Below are 22,446 nucleotides of genomic sequence, written 5' to 3'. Positions count from 1 at the left end.
CACGCTTAGAGAAGGCTGATATGAGTGAGGGCTCTAGGGTGGGATTATAGCTGTAGCGGTAGTGGTCCTGCTGGGAGGCTGTGGCTGGGAGGTAATCGGAGAGAGGATTTGGGAACTGGTGAGGAAACATAATAGAGAGGCTAGGGATGCTGATGACGGTGGTACCAGAGATGGTGGTGACCATAAGGATGAGGATGGTGGTGGTGATGGAGGTGGAGGCAACGGTGGAGGTGATTGATGATGGTGCGGGAGATGGTAATGAGAATCGTTCTGGAGGTGGAAGTGGTGATAAGAATAGTCATGTAGGAAGCGGTGGTGGGTGTTGGCAGGGATGGTGACCATGGTGATGGTGGTCATGGCAATGGAGGAAAAAGAAAAGGACAGAGGGGACAGACACCCAAGACCCGCGGGAAGCCTCAGGAAGCAAGAGGGCAGGGAGACCGTGCTTACCCCAGCCCACGGCACAGAGCTTGAGCACGTATCGGCGGATGTAGATGTTGTAGACGCGCCCGAGTAGGAGGTAGAGGTTGAAGCCTTCAATGGCCATCCAGGTGAGGCAGCTGAGCAGGGCGAAGTGCAGGGTGGCGGCCAGCATCACGCATGCTGCCCCGGGCACTGGGGGCGTGGCCAGCACAGGGCTCAGCAGGAAGGCGATGTTGAGGAGCAGCACGGAGGCGTGCAGGTTCATGTGGATGCGTGTTACGGAGTCACCCTGCTTCCTGCGGGTGGGAGCATGGCCTTCCGCGACCTGGATGTCACCAGGCAGCGCCGCCCCCTGGGCTCATAGACACAGAGTGACCGGGACACAGGTCAAGAGGGGCGGTTCCTGCACAACAGCGGCCACACACAATGAGGCTGGTCTCCTGCCTCCACTCCTCCCCCACCCCGCCTTCTGCCTTCCGGGAAAGCCCACCTGACTCTCGCGGGGCCAAGTAGAAAAGAAGGAGGCATTCTGGGCAGCAGTGGGTGGGCAGGCCCAGCATGAGGGCAGGGGAATACCTGGCCTGGAGGTGCAGCAAGACAGTGAGCAGCGAGGCCACGATGGAGATGCTGCAACCCACCAGGGAGATGTAGGTGAGAGGCGCCAGCAACTCTGCAGGGATAGGGGCCTGGGAGAGTTGCTGTGGGGGAAAAGGCAGGGGCAGAAGCATGGAAATGCCCTCCCCTGCCTGAATCAAAGACCTGCCAAGATCTCAGCTCCAAGCCCCCGTCCTCTACAATGCCATCAGCAATCCTGACCTGAAAACAGCCATGGCAGACACAGTGGCTTTTCTGTCTCTCAACTCCCGTCTCTCCTTCCTCCCCACCTTCACTCTCTTAGGCAGTGGGGTGGTTCCTCCCCTGCTCCTGCTGTGCGCAGTCAGGCGCAGGCGGCCTGGCCTATCAGAGCCCTCCCTCCTTCTGCCCACAGTGATTGGCTAAGGGTTGGACATGTGACACACTCTAGGCCTATGGGACTCAGTCCCAAGATTTTGGCCGGCAGAATTGGTAAGAAACCTGAAGCCTAGTAGGACCTACAACAGGAAACGCTAGCAGCCATATTATTATTCCGGGGGGAGAGCCTATCTGAGAACTAAGCTAGCACAAAGCAAGCACAGTGGAGAGACTGAGATAGAGACGTGTCTCGGTAATATTGAGTCCTTGGATCAAGCCATGCCTGAAGCCTAATCCAACCTTTTAGGAACATGAACTCATAAGTTTCTTTTTTCTTACCCCCCCTTAAGTCCCTTTGAGTTGGATTTCTGTCCCTTGCACCAACTTTTACCTTTCTGCTCTGTCCTAGGTATGGGGCCCTCTGCAGCTCTGACCACCCTCACCCAGACTGGACGCATACATACCATAAGAACAGCAAAGTAGGTGAGGTGGTTGCAGCGACAGAGCACCTGGGACGGTGAGGGCCGCTGTGTGTGACAGCCCTCCGGGCTCCAGGCCCCCCAGTAGCTCTCCTTGGCGCTCTCCTTCCAGAAGACACAGGTCACTGTGTAGCCTTCCTAAGGGGAAATGCTGGAGTTGGATGCATCCAAGGGGTGGAGGGGAAGGCCATGGATCAGGGTCTGAAAATTGTGGGAGCCAAACATGACTCAGCTGCACCCTTGTCAACATTTTACCAGGCACCAGCTGTGCTTTGGCATCAGACAGACCCAGATTCCAGCCCCACTTCCACCATGGACCCTGAGAGAGACCTGGGAAAATCACAGAGGTTCTCTGAGCCTCAGTTTATTCATCTGCAAAATGGGACCATTTATACTCAAGATATGGGCTTCCCAGGTGGTATTAGTGGCTAATAAAGGAGACATAAAAGATGCAGGTACAAACCCTGGGTCAGGAAAATCCCCTAGAAGTGAGCATGGCAACCCACTCCAGTATTCTTGCCTGGAAAATCCCATGGACAGAGGAACCTGGCAGGCTACAGTGCATAGAGTCACAAAGAGTCGGACGAGACTGAAGCAGCTTAGCATGCATACTCAAGTTACATGGATGGTGGAGTCATCAAAGACAATGAGGAATCCTGAGTACCCAGCTCTGGCCAATACAGCAGGTGCTCTATGATCAACTGTCCCATTTCCCCTCCTCCCCATGGGGAACAATGATGGTCCAGACCCGTCCCAGTGAGGGAGAGAGTCATCTACAGACAACCCTGATGCCAAGCTGTGTGGTTGGAGAGGTGAGGGAAATGAAACAGGCCTGCCATGGAAAGCCGCAGAGAGAGGGGTGGAGGAATCCTGAGAAGGGAAGAGACAACTGGGGGACTGAGGCCTTCAAGCACACATCAGATTTTCTCTAGGTGGAGCAAGGACATACCAGGTGGAGGGAACTGCAGGGGCTAAAGCTCAAAGAATGAAATGAAATGATGATGGAGAAATTGAGAGTGCAGAGCAGTTCTGATGAGACTGAGTGAAGATAGGGCCAGAGTGTAGAAGCTCTGGGCTTTTCAAGAATGCCATCAGGGCTTGCGCCCACCCAGCAGCCTGTCTTCCTTCTTTTGGCATCAACATCTGTACTTTCCTTGAGGACCCAACCCTCTCCCAATGACAGGTCATATAAATCCAGCCCAGTCCCTGGGCCATGTGACCACAGCCTGGCCAGTCCACATGTTCCATCCCCCTGGGAACAGTGATGGTTCAGGGATGGACACATGATCCAACTGGACCTTTAGGATCTGTTATGGGATCCTGATTTGCACTGGCAAGAAAGAGCCCAATGAGAAGAAGGGAAGGAGGTCCATCACTTCAGCTGCCATCTTGCCACAGGATGGAAAACCAAGGCAGGAAACCACTGCTGAGAAATGGAGACTGAGGCATTATGGCATCGTATCAGCCCCTGGATCCAGCTGTGCCTGAAGCAGTCATGGACATTTCATGTACAGGAGGCAATAAATTCCCTTTTCTGTTCAAGCTGGCTTGAGCTGGTTTTCTATCATTTGTGATTCAAAGAATCCTGACCAATGCAGTGACTAAAAGCTTCTTTCTCATTTCTTTGTTAGGAATTTTCAAAACACTTCAAAATTTAAAGCAGTTTGTTTCTAAGATAGTTCCACAAGGCTGGGTTTGCTCAAACCAATATTCAACAGGATAGCTACAAGAGGGTAGGGATGGGGTGGAAATGGGGGTGCCCCCCCAACAATACCAGGCTTTGGTTGTGCCAGAAGCTGATGTTCACTGGTTCACTGAGGTTGCTCACGTGTCCATGGCTCAGCTGGGCCCCCAGAACATAGTTATTGAGCAGAGATGAGTTGATGTCTTTCTGGAAGGGCAAGAGAAGAAGGGCTGACTGGAGGGAACACAAGGAGACCCTGGATGAGGTCCAAGAGCTCCCTTCTCCATCCCTTCCTCCCTGGACGAGAACAAGCAGCATGGCTTTCATGGGCACAGCTGTGCCAACCTCCTAGGCTTTGCACATGCTGCCCCTTCCAGCTGGAGCCCTGTCTCCTCATCACCTCCACCCTCACCTCCCATTTGTTAAATGGATTCCAGCCTAATACCCTCCACCTCACCCTATCCCAACTCACTTTCAAAGTCAAGCTTAAAAGGCACCTCCTCTGGAAGCCCTCTGGGATTGCTCTTTGGGAGCCATCCTGACCCCACCCTGACTCATTCATCCCTTTGAATCTCTATGATTATACTTAACCTTGAGCTAAAATTAAGTCTCTAAGGTCTTGGTCTAATTGTTGAGATGGTGAGTTCTCTGAGGACAAAGATCTTATGACCTTGTCTGCCTCCCGTTTAGGGACAGGCACACACACAGCAGATTTCTTAAGTCTCCTTTGCATATTATAATGGTGGCTGCCTACTATTCTGCTCAAACGGAGGTCCAGAGAGGGGCGCTGACTGGCTGAGGTTGCACAGAAGGCCAGGAGGAGACATGGATGCCTGCAATGCCCCCAGGAAGGGGCCAGTGCCCACCCTGCATGGCTCACCAGCAGGGGCTGACCTGGAAAAAGCGGCTGCTGGAGAAGTAGATACAAATGAGACGAAGCTCCCCAGAGCGGGTCCTGCAGGCATTCCAGGTCAGCTCGGCCGGGAACTGCATGGCGTGTTGGGGCTGGGCCTGCAGAGGGCCAGAGACAGGCTGGGCCCCGTGTCAACAGTCCTCCAGACCCACCACAACACTTCACCGCTCCCCACTCCCTTGGAGCCCTCCCAGCCTTGCCCCCAAGCACTTCCTATCTTGGAGCCTCCACCCACAGAACCCTCTCCTGCCAGGCTGCACCTCCACCCACACTTCCCAAGATCCTAGGCCTTCAACGTCAGCACCCAACACCCAGGCATTCAGCAGGAATCACACCGGGGCCCTCAAAGGGGTCCAGTGCCCCTGGCCTCTCCCGGGGCTACCTCACCCTGCTGCTGCTGCTGCTAAGTCGCTTCAGTCGTGTCCGACTCTGTGCGACCCCATAGATGGCAGCCCACCAGGCTCCCCCATCCCTGGGATTCTCCAGGCGAGAATACTGGAGTGGGTTGCCATTTCCTTCCCCAATGCATGAAAGTGAGAAGTGAAAGTGAAGTCGCTCAGTTGTGTCCGACTCTTAACGACCCCATGGACTGCAGCCTACCAGGCTCCTCCATCCATGGGATTTTCCAGGCAAGAGTACTGGAGTGGGGTGCCATTGCCTTCTCCGAGTACCTCACCCCAGGAACCTGCAAAAGCAGGAAATCAACCCTGAATATTCATTGGAAGGACTGATGCTGAAGCTGAAGCTCCAGTACTCTGGCCACCTGGTGTGAAGACCTGATTCATTGGAAAAGACCCTGATGCTGGGAAAGATTGAAGGCCGGAAGAGAAGGGGACAACAGAAGATGAGATGGTTGGATGGCATCACTGACTCAAGGGACATGAGTTTGAGCAAACTCCGGGAGACAGTGAAGGACAGGGAAGCCTGGCGTCCTGCAGTCCACGGGGTCACAAAGAGTTGGACATGACTGGGCGACTGAACAACAACTCACAGCTATTAAGGCAGAGTCCAGAGCCCAGACTGGTGGGAAGGTGGGTGATGGACCCTGGGGAAAGTCCAGACCTTCAACTCCTGGAGCATTTCTGGGGTAGAGGCTCTGGGTACCCTCAATCCCTGGGCATCTCTGACCTGGGGGACCTTCTCCAGAGCGGCACTGCTCAGAGAGAGGCCAGCGAAGTTGCAGTTCAGCTTGAAGGCCAGTGCCTGGATGGAGTGCGTCTGCAAGGTGAGGTTGTGGCTGCTGAAGCTGGCATTGAGCAGCTCCGACTCTAGGCCGTGAACAAGGCTGAAGGTGAGAGAGACAGCTGGAGCCCCGGGATAAGGATGGAGGCAAGAGGAACCCTCCACAGCCTCCCCCATCCCAGACCCCTGTCACTCCCACCTCCAAACATCTGCACACACAGTGTTCCTGGCACACCCTTACCTCCCCACCCCACCCATCTCCTTCTCCCATTAACTCTTGCTTGGGTCCCAGTTTATTGGCACCTCCTCCAGGAAGGCTTCCCTGGCTGCTCCCCACTGGCTGAAGTGCCCCGCAGTCCCTACACTTCCCTGTTAAGTCATCAGCATTGGCCTGTCACTCTGAGCACCTAGGATTTTTAGCCCGGGACCTGGGAGAGCCCAGACCATTCTTGGAGCCCCTTCCCAGAAAAATGCACAGAGACCCATGATTCTGCACTGGTTTCATGGCACCCACGGCTAAGGGCCCCCAACCAGACAGCAAACTCAATGAGAACAGGGGTGCGTCCATCCCACATCTCCAGAGCGTGGTGCCGGGCACACGGTAGGTACTCAGTAAATGAGTGTGAATAAATGAATGAGCAGTCTACACTGGAGAGACCCTGCGCCACCGAGTCAAAATGCAGGCCGGGGGTGGAGGCACAGCGGACTCTGGCCAGGCGAGGAGGGACGCCCGACTCACTCAGCATGAGGTGGGCTGCTCCTGCCCCTGGTTATCGCCTCCATTTTCTGCATCCATTTCAGGATCTTCTGGGACGCCTCTGCGAGGAGCGAATCCAACAACCGCCTCAGCCTCTGTCCGCAGCTGTCCCCTGCACCTTCCCCCACCCCCTGGCCATCCCATGGCCTCTGGCTCTTCTGCCCCAGGCTGCTGCCCCAGGGTGGAAGTGCCCTCTTTTCAATCTCCCTTGGTTTGAGGCCACCCCCACTTCACATCAAAGTCAGGGGTCCGGGCTAGGATGGCTCTTGCAGCTCAGGGAAGCCCTCTTACCTTCCGTCCTGCTCTGAGACGCCAAGAGACACAGGCAGAGGAAAGGGGCCCAGCAGTAATCCATGTCGTGTATCAGATCTCCTCCAGGAACTGGCTCCCACCCTGGAAAATGTGCATGTCTCTGGGAAGGCATCTGGCCTGTCCCTAGATTAATAGGGCAGCATCTTACCTGATCCTCACACTCCTGCATTCCACAGACGCGGAAACCACAGCTCACAGAGCAAGGGGCTTGCTTCGAGTGAGGCTGCCTGAAGCCAGATCTCCCTGAAACCCGAATCCTGGACCATTTTTACCAAACCCTGCCATTTGCAGCTCTGTCTGAGTCACTCCCTCCTCCCAAAAAAAATGGTCTCTCTGGGGGCCTCCCCAGAACTCTGACCTCACCAATGGGAAAGTTGGGAGTTGCTTGTCATTAACCCTGTCCAGCTCTGTCATTCACCCACCGTGTGACTTTGAGCAAGAATCTGTCCCTCTCTGATGAAACTGCCAGCAGCAGCTGCTGCGGGGAATTGGAAAGTTAGAAGGGGAAAAACAAGAACGAAGAGTTTTGGGAGAAGGATAGTTTTGATGATAATCATGGGTGGTCAGAAGCCACCAAGAACCATGACAGCTGGAGGACAACAGGAAAACCACTGCCTTTGTCCACAAAGAATTCCCCCAATGCCCATTTTAAAGTAGAATGTGATTCAAACATATTGCTAAGTACTGTATTCAACATTTGCTTTGAAACCTCGTCTTCCTTTTCACCTATTTTTGTGACTGTCAGAAACCACAGCAGCTGCTAGTTATGAATTAAGATGTCAGGCTCAAATTTGTGAAAATAAATCCAATGATTTGTTCTTGTTTTTTAAAAAAAGGATCCTGCCCCTTTCTGCCATAAGCTCCCTTGGTTTTAAAATGAACGGACCAATTTCTGCTTAAACATAGCAAATTTATGTCTGCCCCTGAAACTCCACTAAAAAGAGACTGAATGGGACATCCCTGGTGGTCCAGTGGTTGAGACTCTGTGCTTCCAATGCAGGGGACATGAGTTCAATCCATGGTTGGGAACTAAGATCCCACATGTTGTATAATGAGGCCAAACATTTTTTTTAATTAAGAAAAGAAAAGAAATTTCTAAAAACTAAAAAAATAAAATGAGAATGAATGAATAAAACAGACACAAAGCCACAAAAGACGGAACAATGGGAAAGAAGACAACAGCAGATGAGAAATATCAGTAAAACTTGGGCAGTTTCAAAGCAGGTGGCCACCTGGTTTTAAAAAAATAAAAGCAGACCATGACATGTTGAACCCGAGTGCTTGCGTCAGGGAGAAGTGAGTACAGGGGGTGTGGGATCAGTGAGGGGCAGGGAGAAGGCAGAGAGGTCAAGCCTTACAACCATGGGGGCACTTAGGAACTAGAGGCTTTGGAACCTCTGAAGGCAGGATGGAGGGTGAGGCTAAAAATGGGGGGCGGTGGGTTCGTTGTTGTGAATCTTTAAAATGACTGGCTGTGTCTCCATATCTCCTCCGTCACCAGAAACATCCAGGAGCCTTCCTCACCACCCTCCCCTCCCCAACCCTGTCACAGCTCAAAGTACATTCCGGGGAGACGGTGCACCAGAGAGAAGCGGAAGGGTCCCGTTCTGTGGGTGCCATTCTGGTACAGCAAAGTGAAGCCATGTCCCCTCTCCACCGCCTCCTCCAGTCAGCTTCCGGAAGACTGCAGCAGCCAGGCAGTGGTGCTCCAAGGCAGGAGAAAACTTTTCTCTGAAGACCCAATCATGCCAAGAAAATTATCCTCTAGTTACTGACATTTTGGTGCTCCTTACTAAAGTGGCCAAGACCAAACTTAAGGTGAAGCTTCACCAGTCACCAAGCCCTACCAGGCAATTAAGTTTTTCATGCTCAACCAAGGATCCCTAGGTATTTTTAAATATACACCTTTCTCAGGAAGCTGCTGGAGGATGTGCTCCAACAAAGTGAGAGCGTAAATCATGAAAGAACACATAGGGTAAAGGAAAACCACCAGAAGAGACGTGAAGCTACTCCCCAGAAAATGCATGAAAAGAAGGCCCAGGCTGATGGCTGGACAGCTGGCCTAGGGCACATCCTGTCCAGAAGGAAGCAGAAGACAGTAAGTTTCCAGGAGGGAGGTCTCAATGTGTAAAAGAAAGAGGCGAATATACAGATTGTCTGACAGGTCTGAATACATAGGAAAATTATTTTGAGAAATGTCTTACAGAAAGCTTGCAAATGAAAAATAAAAAGAAGGAATTAACTTCAGGAAAACTAAGTTGTACAGGAAAGGAAACGTAATCTTGCTACACAAATTGACATAAAGTATAAGATGTTTAAAGCATTATAAAAACTTTTTTTTTTGTCTGTGTCACTCTGCATGCCGGATCTTAGTTCCCTGACCAGGGATTGAACCCCAGGCCCTGGCAGGGAAAGTGCCAAGTCTTAACCACTGAACTGCCAGGGAATTCCCTATATTTTTAAAATTGTATAAAAACCATATAAAAATGATTTTGACATCCATTTATGATGTAGAGAGCCACAAGAGAACATCACTCCCATCTTGACAGTCCAAATGATGTACAAAACTGGTTTTTTGAGCCTGTTAGAGAACTGAAGTCACAAAACAATCAGATAAACTGGTTTCCAATGGTTGATAAGCCCTTCAAGGATGAGGTGTGGTTGCCAAAAAAGCAGATGAGAACAACTGATACCGTAATGGGTTCTTTTTTTAACTTTTTATTTTACATTGGAGTATCGCCAGTTAACAGTGTTGTGATAGATTCAGGTGGACAGCAAAGGGACTCAGCTATACACATACATGTATCCATTCTCCCCTAAACTTCCCTCCCATCCAGGCTGCCACATAACACTGTATAGTGTTATGTGCTATACAGTAGGTCCTTATTGGCTGTCCATTTTAATTTTTTAATCACTCAGAAACATTGTTTAATAATATTCTTATCAAAGTAAAACTTACAGAAAAGTTCACAAACTATGCATCTTGGTGAATTGTCACTTGGGTTTCCTGGTGGCTCAGGCAGTAAAGAATCTGCCTGCAATGCAGGAAACCTAGGCTCGATTTTTGGGTCAGGAAGATCCCCTGGAAAAGGGAATGGCAACCCACTCCAGTATTCTTGCCTAGAGAATTCCACGGACAGAGGAGTCTGGCAGGCTACAGTCCATGGGGTCACAAAAAGATGGACACGATTGAGCAGTTAACACACTGTATCCGTTTCAAATATAGCAGTGTGTACGTGTCCATCTCCAACTCCCTAACTAGCCCTTCGCCCCTTCCTTCCCCGCTGGTAACCACAAGTTTGTTCCCTAACCTGTGAGTCTGTTTCTGGTTTGTAAGTAAGTTCATTTGTATAATTTCTTTCTAGATTCTGAATGTAAGGGATATCATGTGATCTTAATGGATTGTTAAAGGCTGAGAATGAATGAGAATGAGAGTTTAAAACCCCTGAGAGCCCCAGACACAAGGGGAGTCTGTATCCACTTGACCATTTCTCCCCCAGTCCTCTGCTGGTGCTCATGAGAATGGCCAGGGGTGGGGCAGGGATCTGAGAGAACCCCTGTGGTGACACAGGCATGCTGAGGTCTGAGGGTGAAGCCTGGATGAGCTCCAGGCCATGTGTGAGTACGCGATGGTGACTGGCTGCTGCGAGAGACCGACATCTGCGCCCTGGCCTTGCCGTGATGAGACCCTCATCCATAGGTCCCTGACTTGTTATAAGGAAAAGATCTGCTGCCTCTAATGGAGAAGTGAAAAAAAAACCCAACAAGAGACTTCTCTGGTGGTCCATTGGTTAAGACTCCACACTTTCAATGCAGGGGGCACAAGTTTGACCCCTGGTCAGGAAACTAAGATTCCACATGCAGCATAGTGTAGCCAAATAAAGCCCACCTACCCCAGATCCTGCACTGACGCTAGGCGAAAGCTACCTGCCACTGGCATGGAGTGGCCAAACCCACTAGAGCCCAGGATTTTGCACTGTTATAAAACAAGGGGCTGCTGCTGCTGCGAGAAAGGCAGGAACTTCATTCACACCTAAGACCCCTCCACCAATACATGGCAGGGTTTGGGCTCCATGAGGGTGAAGCAGAAGAAGTCAGTAAGAGGCAGAAGTTGCCAGTCACTGAACAAGAAACAGGAAAGCTAAGAAAGCCCCAGTCATGGGGCTCAGGCACAAGGCTATCTAAGACTGAAACTCAGAGCAAGAGAACAAGATATCTACTGCTTCCATCAAAAATTTTGATTACCATCAAAATTTTGATTACCAAGTAATCAGCAACAGCTGTCTACCACTGGCAAAGGGGCCAGAACACAAAGAAAGATTCCCTCTGTGTTGCATGCATGCAAGGATGAGAGTAGGATTACTGAGAAAATCCATGTGGGACTCAAGGGCTCACACTAAGCACAGAGTAATGTCCGTCCATCACTGGAGAAATGTGATGCTTATGCTGCAGAGAAGGTACCTACAACAACAAAACTGTAACCCAAATCGACCACAGACTAGACTGACTCAATGAATGCCCTCTACTTAAGCCATGACATAAGAAAGACGCCCACTTCTAGGCATAATTATCATTTACCTCACTACTGTGCTTTCACACAATGCCTTGGTATTCAGTCAAAGCTTACAACACACACATAAAATCAAGGAAAAAGAAAATACTTTTTGTCAAAAGATAGAGACAAGAGAAGTAGAGTCAGAGATGACCAAAATGTTAAAACTATCAGATAGGGACTTAAAGATACATGAGTATGGGAAAGCAGGTGGTGGAAAGGTATGCTCCTAAGGACAGACAGGATATTTCAGGAGAGCAATGGAAACTATTAAGGAGAGTCAGGTAGAAATGAAATACTCAATATCATTGATAAAGAATTTCTTCAATTGTGGAGTGAAAAAAAGTGAAAGTGTTAGTTGCTCAGTTGTGTCCAACTCTTTGTGACCTCATGGACTGTAACCTGCCAGGGTCCTCTGTCCACGGAATTCTCCAGGCAAGAATTCTGGAGTGGACTGCCATTCCCTTTTGCAGGGGGTCTTCCTGACCCAGGGATGGAACCCAGGTCTCCTGCATTACAGGAAGATTCTTTGCCATCTGAGCCATTGAAGGCCTATTTATCAGCAAACCGGACACAGCAAAGTAATCAGTGAATTTGAAGATAGAACAATATAAATAATCGGAATTGAAACACAAAGAGTAAGAAGAGTCAAAATAAAACTCAAAATGGTAGGACAAGAGCAAATGGTCTAATAAACATGTGATTTGAGTCCCAAAAGGAAGAGAAAGAACATAGAAGAAATATTTGAAGAGATAATGGCTGAAATGTTTTCCAAAATTAGTGAAAGACAACACACTACAGATTTAAAAAGCTCTACAAAACTGAGCAGAATAAATATAAAGAAACCACACCTAGACACGTCATAGTCAAACTGATGCAAAACCCAAGATTAAAAAAAATCTTGAAGGCAGAGAGAAAAAGAAACAATAGATATGGGAGATAAGAAATAAGAACTACAAGAGACTTCTCAAGAAACTATACAAACCAGAAGATAACACAACTAGATATTTCAAGAAAAATGTGTCAACCTAGAATTTGATGTCCAGTGGAGATACCTTTCAAAAATGAAGACCAAATAAAGATCATTTCAGATGACCAATGGCTTAAAAAATTTATTTCCAGCGGCCGTGCTATGCTTAGTCGCTCCGTCGTGTCCGACTCTTTGCAACCCCATGGACTGTAGCCCAGCAGCCTCCTCTGTCCATGGGAATTCTCCAGGCGAGAGTACTGGACTGGAATGCCATGCCCTCCTCCAGGGGATGCCCAACCCAGGGGTCAAATTCAGGTCTCCTGCACGGCGGGTGGATTCTTTACCATCTGAGCCACTAGGGAAGCTCAAGAAACTGGAGTTGGTAGCCTCTCCCTTTTCCAGGGGATCTTCCCAACCCAGGAATTGAACCGGGGTCTCCTGCATTGCAGGCGAATTCTTAACCAGATGAACTACCAAAAAGCCCCATTTCCAGCAGACCTGCACTAAAAGAAACATTAAAGGAAATTCTTTTGGCAGAAGAAAATTTATACCAAATGAAAACACGGACCTACACAAAGAAATGCAGAGTGTTGAAACTGATAAAAAATATGTCAAATACAGAATGAATTTTCTCAATTTTTAACATCTGTCTAATGTAAAAATGGCGACACTATACTGTGAGGCCTCATAATACATGCAGAAATTAGCCCCAAAAAATAGCACTATGGGCAGAAACAACTCCAAAAAATCACCTATATAAGGAAAAAGTGGATGGCTTGAATTTCATAACAAATTAAAACTCCTAATCTTTGAAGATCATTGCTAAGAGAGTGAGAATACAAATTATTGACTGAGAGAAAATATTTGAAAACACAAATGTGGGAAAAAAAAGTGCATCTGGACTATATTGAGAATTCATAAAACTAAACAAGAAGACAAATAACCCAATAAAAAATGGCAAAAGATTTAAACAGTCACTCAGCCAAAGAAGATACATAGATGGCAAACAAGCACATGAAAAGATATTCAGTTATCACTAGTAATTAGGGAAAGGCAAATAAAACCACAAAGAGAAGTCACTACATACCTTCTGGTGTAGCTAAAATCAAAACGACTGGTAATATCTTGTGTTACTGAGAATATACAACAGCTGAATTCTCATGCATTGATGGAAGGAATGTAGAATGGGACCACCACTTTGAAAAACGGCTTCCCTGGTGGCTCAGCAGTAAAGAAGGCCTGCAATGTAGGAGTCTCAGAAGACATGGGTTCAGTCCCTGGGTTGGGAAGATCCCCTGGAGGAGGGCATGGCAACCCACTCCAGTATTCTTGCTAGAAAATCCCATGGATAGAGGAGCTTGGCGGGCTACAGTCCATGGGGTCACAAAGGGTTGGACATGACTGAAGCAACTTAGCAGGCAGGTAGGCAGGCACTTTGAAAAATCTGAAAACAACACCAACTTCCATCAGGAGAATTCCCTGGTGGTCCAGTGGTTAGGACTCGGTGCTTTCACAGTCAAGGGCATGGGTTCAGTCCTGGTTGGGAAACTAAGATCCTACAAGCTGCACAGCGCAGCCAAAAAAATTACATCCAGTGGTGAAAGATAAGCTCTGTGATATATCCATGCTGTGGACTATTACTCAGCAATAAAAAAGAATGGGCTGCTGATATAGGCAACAACTGGCTGAGTCTCAAAGTAATTATGATAAGTGAAATAAGCCAGACAAAAAGGATTATGTATTTTATGATTCCACTTATATGATCTTCCAGAAAAGTAAAAGCTTGGTGTTAGAGAACACCTCCATAGTTTCCATGGGGTGGGGAAAAGGTAACTGACTATAAAAGGAGCCAAAGCACCTTTTTAGGGGGATGTGCTCTACTCAATGGCTCAGTCGTGTCCAACTCTTTGTGACCCCATGGACTATAACCCACCAGGCTCTTCTGTCTCTGGAATTCTCTAGGCAAGAATACTAGAGTGGGCAGCCATTCTCTTCTCCAGAGGATCTTCCCGACCCAGGGATTGAACCCAAGTCTCCTGCGTCTCCTGCCTTGGTAAGCAGATTCTTTACCACTGAGCTACCTAAAAAGTGGGGATGGAAATACTCTATATCTGGATTGGGATAGACATGTATGTGGGACTCTATGTATTTGTCAAAACTCATCAAACTACTCTCCAAAAGTATGAGTTTAATAAAATAAATCAGCTAAATAAATAGAAAACTGTAGTAGGTGAAGCATCCGTCTATAAACCAAATTTTGGAGAGTCAAGCCAAAAATATAGTGAGAAAATAGGGAAGAGGAAGTGGAAAGGCGTGGAGAGGATAAGAAAGCTAACCTTCCTCCTTCACGGGGGGAGAAAGTCACCAGAAAAGCCCCACAAGAGTTCCAGGAAGGGAGAACCACAGAACTCAAACACCTGTTTGATGGCAATGGCAGAGAGAAGTAGTGAAGAGCATGACCTTTAATTTTGTTTTCTTTCTTTTTTTAAAATTTTTTGGCCGTACCACTTGGCCTGTGGGATCCCAGTTCCCCAGGGATCAAACCTGTGCACCCTGGTGGAAGTGCAGTCTTAACCACTGGACTGCCAGGGATGTCCCCATGACCTTTCAATTTTCCACCATTGGATTTGCAAATATGGTATCATCCAGTGAAAGACAAACACACGCCACTCCCCATGAGAGTGTCAAGAGTTCAGCCTTTTCAAGAGAATCATTTGACAACACACACTTTTCATTCTGAATAGCCTCTGATCCAGGAAACTCATTTTTGTGAATTTATCCTATGGAAATAAGAGGGCAAGCCAGGTAAAATACATAGAAAAGTATTTATAATACCACTGTTAATCATAAAAAAGCAAAAACTATGTAAATGTTATTCCTCAATAGAGGAATAGTTATAAAAATTACAGTCCAATGCCACTCTGGAAAAGTTTGGTAATATCTTATAAAACTAAACATGTACCATATGACCCAGCGATCGCACTTTTGGGCATTTAACCCAGAGAAATTAAAACTCCTGTTCGCACCAAAACCTGCATAGGAGGCCTTATTCGCCATAGCCTCAAACTGAAAGCAATCCCAATGTGCCTTCAATGAGTGAATGGTTAAACAAGCTCAGGTACATCTGTACCATGAAGCACAACGCAACAATTAGAAAAATATATTGACACACAACTTGGTGGGGCAGGGGCGGGGGGTGGGGGAAGCCAGTCTAAAAATGCTGCATATTCTATGATTTGATTTATTTGACATCCTTGAAATAAAAAAATTACAGAGATGGAGAACAGATTAGTAGTTGCCAGTGGTTTAGGGACTGGTGATGTTTCTGTAAAGAGTAAGCGCAAGAAGCCTTGTGGTGATGGGAAGTTTTGTATCTTCGTTGTTATACAAGAATCTACACTTTATAAAATTGCATAGAATTAAACACACATGTACATATACAGACCCATGTCAGTGTATAAAAACTGATGAAATCTTCCCAGTGCACCAGGCCCGAGCACTTGTCTCATGCATCCCACCTGGGCTGGGGATCTGTTTCACCATAGATAGTATACATGCTGTTCTTTTGAAATATCCCACCCTCACATTCTCCCACATAGTTCAATAGTCTGCACTGGGAAGACCCAGAGGAATCGGGTGGAGAGGGAGGTGGGAGGGGGGATCGGGATGGGGAATACGTGTAAATCTATGGCTGATTCATATCAATGTATGACAAAACCCACTGAAATGTTGTGAAGTAATTAGCCTCCAACTAATAAAAAATTAAAAAAAGAAAAAAAAAAGAAAAATAAAAAAATATGTAGACAAAAAAATCAGTGGGAAGCAAGTAATTGCTGAAGTATGTTACATATGGTGAATAAGAATACATTGTGTCTTTTTGTGGAATAATTTCATGATAAAATGTTATTTTTTTCCTAAGCAAAAAAAAAAAACTGATGAAATCTGAATAAAGGTTGTGAATTGTACCAAAAACAATTTCCTGGCTCTGATGTTGTACCTTAGGTATGAATCATGTTACCATTGAATATGACTGGGTGAAATGTACACAAAAATTTTTTTGCAACATTTTTTGCAACTTCTTGCTAATGTATCACTTTTTCAAAATTAAAAGTTAAATATAGTACAATGGATTGCCATTTCATTACTAAGAATTATGACGTAAACAGCCACATAGAAGAGAAGCGCGGAATATCATTGAGTGGAATGCCATGCCTGCTGCTCAGTTGTATTTGACTCATTTGCAATCCCATGAACCGTAGCCCACCAGGCTCCTCTGTCCATGGAATTCCCCAGGCGAGAACACTGGAGAGGGTTACCATTTCCTTCTCCTGGGGATCTTCCCAACCCAAGGATCGAATACCCAACTCCTGTGTCTCCTGCATTGGCAGGCAGATTCTTTACCACTGCGCCACCTGGGAAGCCCATTGAATGGAAAGAGCAGGTTAAAAATAACTCGTGTAACATAATCACTGTGGTATTTGAACTTCTCCACTGTGGTGTTTGAACTGTGGTGTTGGAGAAGACTCTTGAGAGTCCCTTGGATCTCCCTGTCCAAAGGGAGATCCAACCAGTCCATCATAAAGGAAATCAGTCCTGAATATTCATTGGAAGGACTGATGCTGACGCTGAAACTCCAATACTTTGGCCACTTGATGTGAAGAACTGACTCATTTGAAAAGACCCTGATGCTGGGAAAGCTTGAAGGCGGGAGGAGAAGGGGACGACAGAGGATGAGATGGTTGGATGGCATCACCAACTCAATGGATGTGAATCTGAGTCAACTCTGGGAGTTGGTGATGGACAGGGAAGCCCGGTGTGCTGCGGTCCATGGGGTCGCAGAAAGTCAGACACGACTGAGCAACTGAACTGACCCGAACTGAACATAATCACATTTATGGAAAATTATCTTTATGTGCATGTTTAAATCTATGAGGGTATCTAGAAGAATGGTCACCAAAATGTTAATAAAGTTCTGGGAGGGTTTTTTTTTTTTCTTTTTTCATGTTTTCAGTATTATTTGAATTTTCTACAACAAATATGTATTACAGAAAAGCAAATATTTCAATGCTTATGATTTTTCAAATACTCCAAATGACTATTTACCATTATAGAAAAAATAATAGTGACATATGGTTTATGAGAAACAAAAGAATGTTGTAAAACAATGTAATCCAATTCTTGTAAAAATTATACTTTTTATATACACAAAGTCTGGAAGAAGCACATCAAGGTCACTTCTGGGAGGTAAGATGCTGGCCTATTTGTTTTGTTCATCTGTGTTTCATAAAGTTACCCTATTTATTCTAGCTATTCATTTCTGAATTTTTATTCACTCTTTCAATGGTTTAGAAACATATCTTTCAAATATAAACAATAAATCAATACAAAATGATGTAAAAGGCAAAGAATTCTTGATTCTTGGGTCACTTAACCATTCAGTTCCCAGTCACCTCAGTTCACCACTGCTATTAGTGTTTTCTGGGTCTTTCCCAGTTTCCTCATACAAATAGAAGTAAATATGAGTTCCCTCATTAAAAGAAAAGAGTGGCATACTCTCTATATGGTTTTGCCCTTTTTTTTTTTCATGTGAAAATACATCTTGGAGAGCTTTCCCTAACAGTACCTACAGCCTCCACTTTCTCTTTCACATCTGCAAGTCTCATGTTAGGGACAAACCATAATTTACTTAACCAGCCCTGTTTTGTGAGTTTGTTTTTGGTTGCGCTGGGTCTTCATTACAGGATGGGTGGGCTTAGTTGCCCTGCAGCACGTGGGATCTTGATTCCCAGACCAGGGATGGAACCCATGTCCCCTGCATAGGAAGGCGGATTCTTAACCACTGGACCACCAGCCCCCTGTTAAGAGCTATTTGTGCTGGTCCCAGTCTTTGGCTCTTACAAACAGCGTGGCTGTGTTTGTTATCAACACATGCCTTGTTTGCTGCAAGTGCAACTTCATTATCTGCCCATTTTTGTATTGGGTTAGACTTTTCCTTACCAACTTCTAGAAACTCTTTACATAATAGGAAAATTAGCTCTTTGTCTATTATATGAGTTGCAAATATCTTTCCTCATTCATCATTTGCCTTTTGACATTATATATGGTCCTTTTTTTGCTGGGTAGCCTTCTTTATTTAATATAAAAATTTTCTATAATAAAAATTACCAATATTTTCTCTTTGGGCTTCTGGATTTTGAGTTTTAGGTAGAAAGACCTTCCCCAATCCAACATTATAAAGGAATGCTCCTAAGATTCTTCTAATACTTTTAAGGTTTCATTTTTTTATATTGGAATCTCCAGTCCATTTGTGTTGATCCTAGAGTATGCAATAGGGATTCAAACGTTTTCCTGGTGGTTACCCATTTGTCTTAGCATTATTTTTTTGGCTGTACCACACAACTTGACTTGCATGATCTTAATTCCCCAACCTATGCCCCTGCAGTGGAAGCACAGAGTCCTAACCAGTGGACCCCTGGGGAATTCCCATAATGCTATATATTAATATGTATGTTTATTTTTATTTTAAAAGAGAATAAAGACTATGGAGTCAGAGTGTTGGGTTATTATATGTTTGGCTATTAGATTAATATTTGAGTTTTAGGTAGAAAGACCTTCCCCATTCCAACATTATAAAGGAATTCTCCTAAGTTCCTTCTGATACTAATATTTTTAATGTTTCTTTTTTTTTTTTTATTTTCATTTGGGCAATTCACTTACCCTCTCAGAGCCTCAGAGATTGAAAGAAATCATTTAGGGGGACAAAGGAAACCACTGAATAAGGCCATCTGAAATATTTCTGTTGAGAAAACCGAGAACCCAAGAATGCAGAAAAGACTCCCTTGGGGTACAGAGGGGAAGACTGAGGCTCAGCCAGTGGTGTGGACTTGACCTCCAGGGTTTGGACCCTAAGACTGGGTCCCCAGGCCCTTGGCCATGCTGCTGCCAGACAGATACAGGGCAAAGAAGAGCTTAATACCCCCACCCAGCTGGGGAAATTAAGGCCAAAGCAGAAGTGATCCCTCCCCCAAGCACCCAAATAGAAGCTGTGGTTTCCATCCCCTTTCCCAGGAGCAAACCACAATCTTCACTTCTGCTTGCAACCTTCAACATCCCCCTCCCCATCCTTTCAGAGAGACCACCACTCACCATTACCCCACACCCTCAGCCATCTCCTTCTCACTCAGCCATCTCAAATAGTGCAATTCACTATTTGAGGCCTTATAGGAAATAGGAGAGGGCTTCCCAGGTGGTGCTAGTGGTAAAGAACACACCTCCCAATGCAGGAGACTCAGGTTCGATCCCTGGGAGCGGAAGATACCCTAGAGGAAGGCATGGCAACCCACTCCAGTATCCTTGCCTGGAGAATCCCGTGGATAGAGGAGCCTGCTGGGCTACAGTCTATAAGGTCGCACAGAGTTTAACATGACTGAAGTGACATAGCACACAGCCCAGGAAACAGGAATCCCTTACCTGACTCCCAAGAAGGTTCCACTTAACTGTGGCGAAACTGAATACCACACAAGAATTTGCCTGGCGTTCTTCAGCAGGCCGGTGGGCAAGCTGAAACACAAACCCAGACTCCAAGTCAAGTGCTCTCCCCCGAGATATGCTGCAGCTTCCAAAAGGTGGCCAGGGGGCTGAGTTGCTACAGGGAAGAACAAAACCCTAACCAGCTCAACAGAACATGAGGGGGCAGGTGGCACGCAGAGCAGAGCCTCTGGGAGATGTAAATTCTATAACTAGTTCCAGTATTCAGCGCCTGAGCTGTGAAGTCAGGCAAGGAAACTTCACCTTTCGCTGCTGCATTTTCTCAACTGTAAAATGAGGCCAACGTCATCTATTTCCTAGGGCGTGTGTGCTTGCGAAGTTGCTTTAGTCCTGTCTGACTCTTTGAGACCCTGTGGACTGTAGCCTGCCAGGTTCCTCTGTCCATGGGATTCTCCAGGCAAGAATATCGGAGTGGATTGCCTATGCCTTCCTCCAGGGGATCTTCCCGACCCAGGGATTGAACCCACATCTCTTACGTCTCCTGCATTGGCAAGCATGTTCTTTACTTCTGGCACAACCTGAGAAGCACATTTCCCAGGAAGAGAGACTCAAACAACCATATCCATGATCCACACTCCTGGGAATCTAAGACTCTGACCCAGATTCCCAGCCAGGAATACACTGAGCCAGAGAACCCCTGCCTTCCTCTCCCTCTCCAGAGCTGGCTGTGTACCCCAAAGCCCACCCTCTCCCCAACAGCGCCAGAGCCCACCAAGCCAGCTTGCTCCTGGATAGGCCCCACATGCCCCTCCCAACAGCTGCTCCTGCCAACCACAGGCTGGAGTTCCAACCTCCGCCTCCCTGTGTGAAAGTGAACCTGTGATCTCTGCAGGGAAGTCCTGACAGGTGCTATTATTTCCCAACAGGAGGTCCAACAAGGGCCCAACAGGGGTGTCTACGACCCAATCAGATCCAGAGCCTTTGCCTGGGACACGCTGTCCCCAGGCTCCAGTCCAGGGCACTCAGAGGAACCGCACCTGCTCTGATCTGCCCAACATCAACTCTGTGCCAGCCCCTCACCCCGTCACCTGAGGTGCAGGCTACTGCACTAGCCCCATTTTACAGATGAGGAAACTGAGGTCTAGAAAAGCAAAGTTCAATAACTTGCCCCAGGCCACAAAGTGGGTAAGAGGAGTAAAGGTTTGAACCCAGAGCCTAACTACTCCTTCATTGAAACGTCTTTTTTCAAAAACATAGATCTCAACAACAAGATACTAATGTATAACACAGGAAACTATATTCAAAATCCTATGACAAATCATCTTGGGGACTTCCCTGATGGTCCGCTGGTTAAGAATCTGCCTGCCAATGCAGGGGACACAGGTTTGATTCCTGGCCCAGCAAGATCCCACATGCCTCGGGGTCAACTAAGCTGGCGTATCGCAGCTACTGAAACCTGTGCATCCTAGAGCCCATGCTCTCCGACAAGGGAAGCCACGGTGATGAGAAACCCGCGTACCACAACTAAAGAGGAGCCCCTGCTCGCTTCAACTAGAGCAAGCCCACGCGCAGCCAAAAACTAACTAATTCATTCATTAACTTTTAAAAACCATAATGGAAAAGAATATTTGAAAAAGAATGCATATATACCTGTAACGGAATCACTTTGCTGTACCACAGAAGTTAACACGACATTGTAAACCAACTATCCTTCAAGTTAAAAAAAAAAAAAACATGTCCCCCCACCACCAGAAAACAAAAGAAAACCAAAAACATAGATCACTACAGTCCTGAGATTAAGAGTTGCCATCAGAGGCCCAGGAACTGGTGAAGGGAAGGCAGCTGAGCCCCACCTTGCTGCTCCGGGGATGTCACCAGCCCAAAAACCACCCAGGCAGGGGTGCGCCCAGTGCCCGCTGGGGACCCAAGGGTCAGGACAGAGTCTAGGGGGAGCGGGGCATGGAGAGACACAGACAGAGGAGCTGACCTGTGCGGCTGCTGCTGTCTCGCTGCCCGCCCGCTGCCTTCTGCAGGAAGAAGGGGAAGTTGGGAACCTCTGTGCTGCGGGCAGGCGGCCTCTGCTCGTTCACCTCACACCGGCACAGCACACGCTCCCTGCACTTCTTCTTTCACTAGAAGAGGCCCGTTTGTTTCATCCGAGCTGATAGCCACGCCCAGCTCACTCCTTGATAGCAAACCCCCCAGAGCCTGCAGCACTTCCTGGAGGCAGCTTCACATTTGCAGAGGTGCTGAGCATCAGTGGAGAGAGAGGGAGGAGGCCAATGTTGGGGGCACCCATCAGGGTTCAAGACCCACTCGGCTCTGAACCCTTGATGATGAGAGCTCTCTCGGCCTCAGTTTCCCCAGGAGTAGGAAAAGGAGAATGATCCCTGCCTGAGCCAAGGATCGATGAAGCAGATGATGGTAAAGACCTCAGGCAGGCATGGGGTCATGATGCCTGGGTTCCAACCCCAGGCCCACCATTTCCTGGCTGGGTAACTTGGCGCAAGTGATGGAAACTCTCTGAGCCTCAGTTTCCCCTCTGCACAATGGAGACAGTGATAGTACCGCTTCGTGGGGTCATGTGGGGCTTATCAAGGGTAGTGCTGCAGAGTCCCTGGAAGTGTTCGTGAAGCCCTTTGGTTTCACATAGGAGGGGTGCCTGGGGCCTGGGGGTGCAGGGGAAAGACAAAGGCCTGACTCAGAGTTTCTCAGTCCAGAGCCCTCTGGAGAAA

The 22,446-nt window shown here is 47.3% G+C and overlaps 1 protein-coding gene across 5 annotated transcripts in view; it reads right to left on the bottom strand.

Annotated features, from left to right (window-relative positions):
• Nucleotides 1-21,860, bottom strand: part of ADGRG5 (adhesion G protein-coupled receptor G5) — a 30,749-nt gene extending 8,889 nt beyond the window's left edge. For 2 of the 5 annotated variants that reach the window (XR_006340501.1, XM_043898572.1), the window contains exons 1-8: nt 6,681-7,664; nt 6,372-6,450; nt 5,579-5,735; nt 4,432-4,548; nt 3,628-3,744; nt 1,839-1,991; nt 1,000-1,121; nt 451-719 (exon numbers count right to left, since the gene is read on the bottom strand). Coding sequence is in view for 4 of the 5 variants with exons in the window: in XM_043898572.1 (XP_043754507.1) it covers nt 451-719; nt 1,000-1,121; nt 1,839-1,991; nt 3,628-3,744; nt 4,432-4,548; nt 5,579-5,735; nt 6,372-6,450; nt 6,681-6,870 (1,204 nt within the window). In the remaining variant the exon portion in view is untranslated. Of the gene's footprint in view, nt 1-450; nt 720-999; nt 1,122-1,838; nt 1,992-3,627; nt 3,745-4,431; nt 4,549-5,578; nt 5,736-6,371; nt 6,451-6,680; nt 7,665-19,693; nt 19,784-21,698 lie in introns of those variants that run through there. The other 3 variants (XM_043898575.1, XM_043898574.1, XM_043898571.1) reach the window with 3 other exon arrangements.
• Between the last annotated feature and the right edge of the window lie 586 nt (nt 21,861-22,446).

Source organism: Cervus elaphus, chromosome 4 (assembly GCF_910594005.1).
Source record: "Cervus elaphus chromosome 4, mCerEla1.1, whole genome shotgun sequence".
NCBI lineage: Eukaryota > Metazoa > Chordata > Mammalia > Artiodactyla > Cervidae > Cervus > Cervus elaphus.
This window is presented reverse-complemented; position numbering and strand designations above follow the sequence as displayed.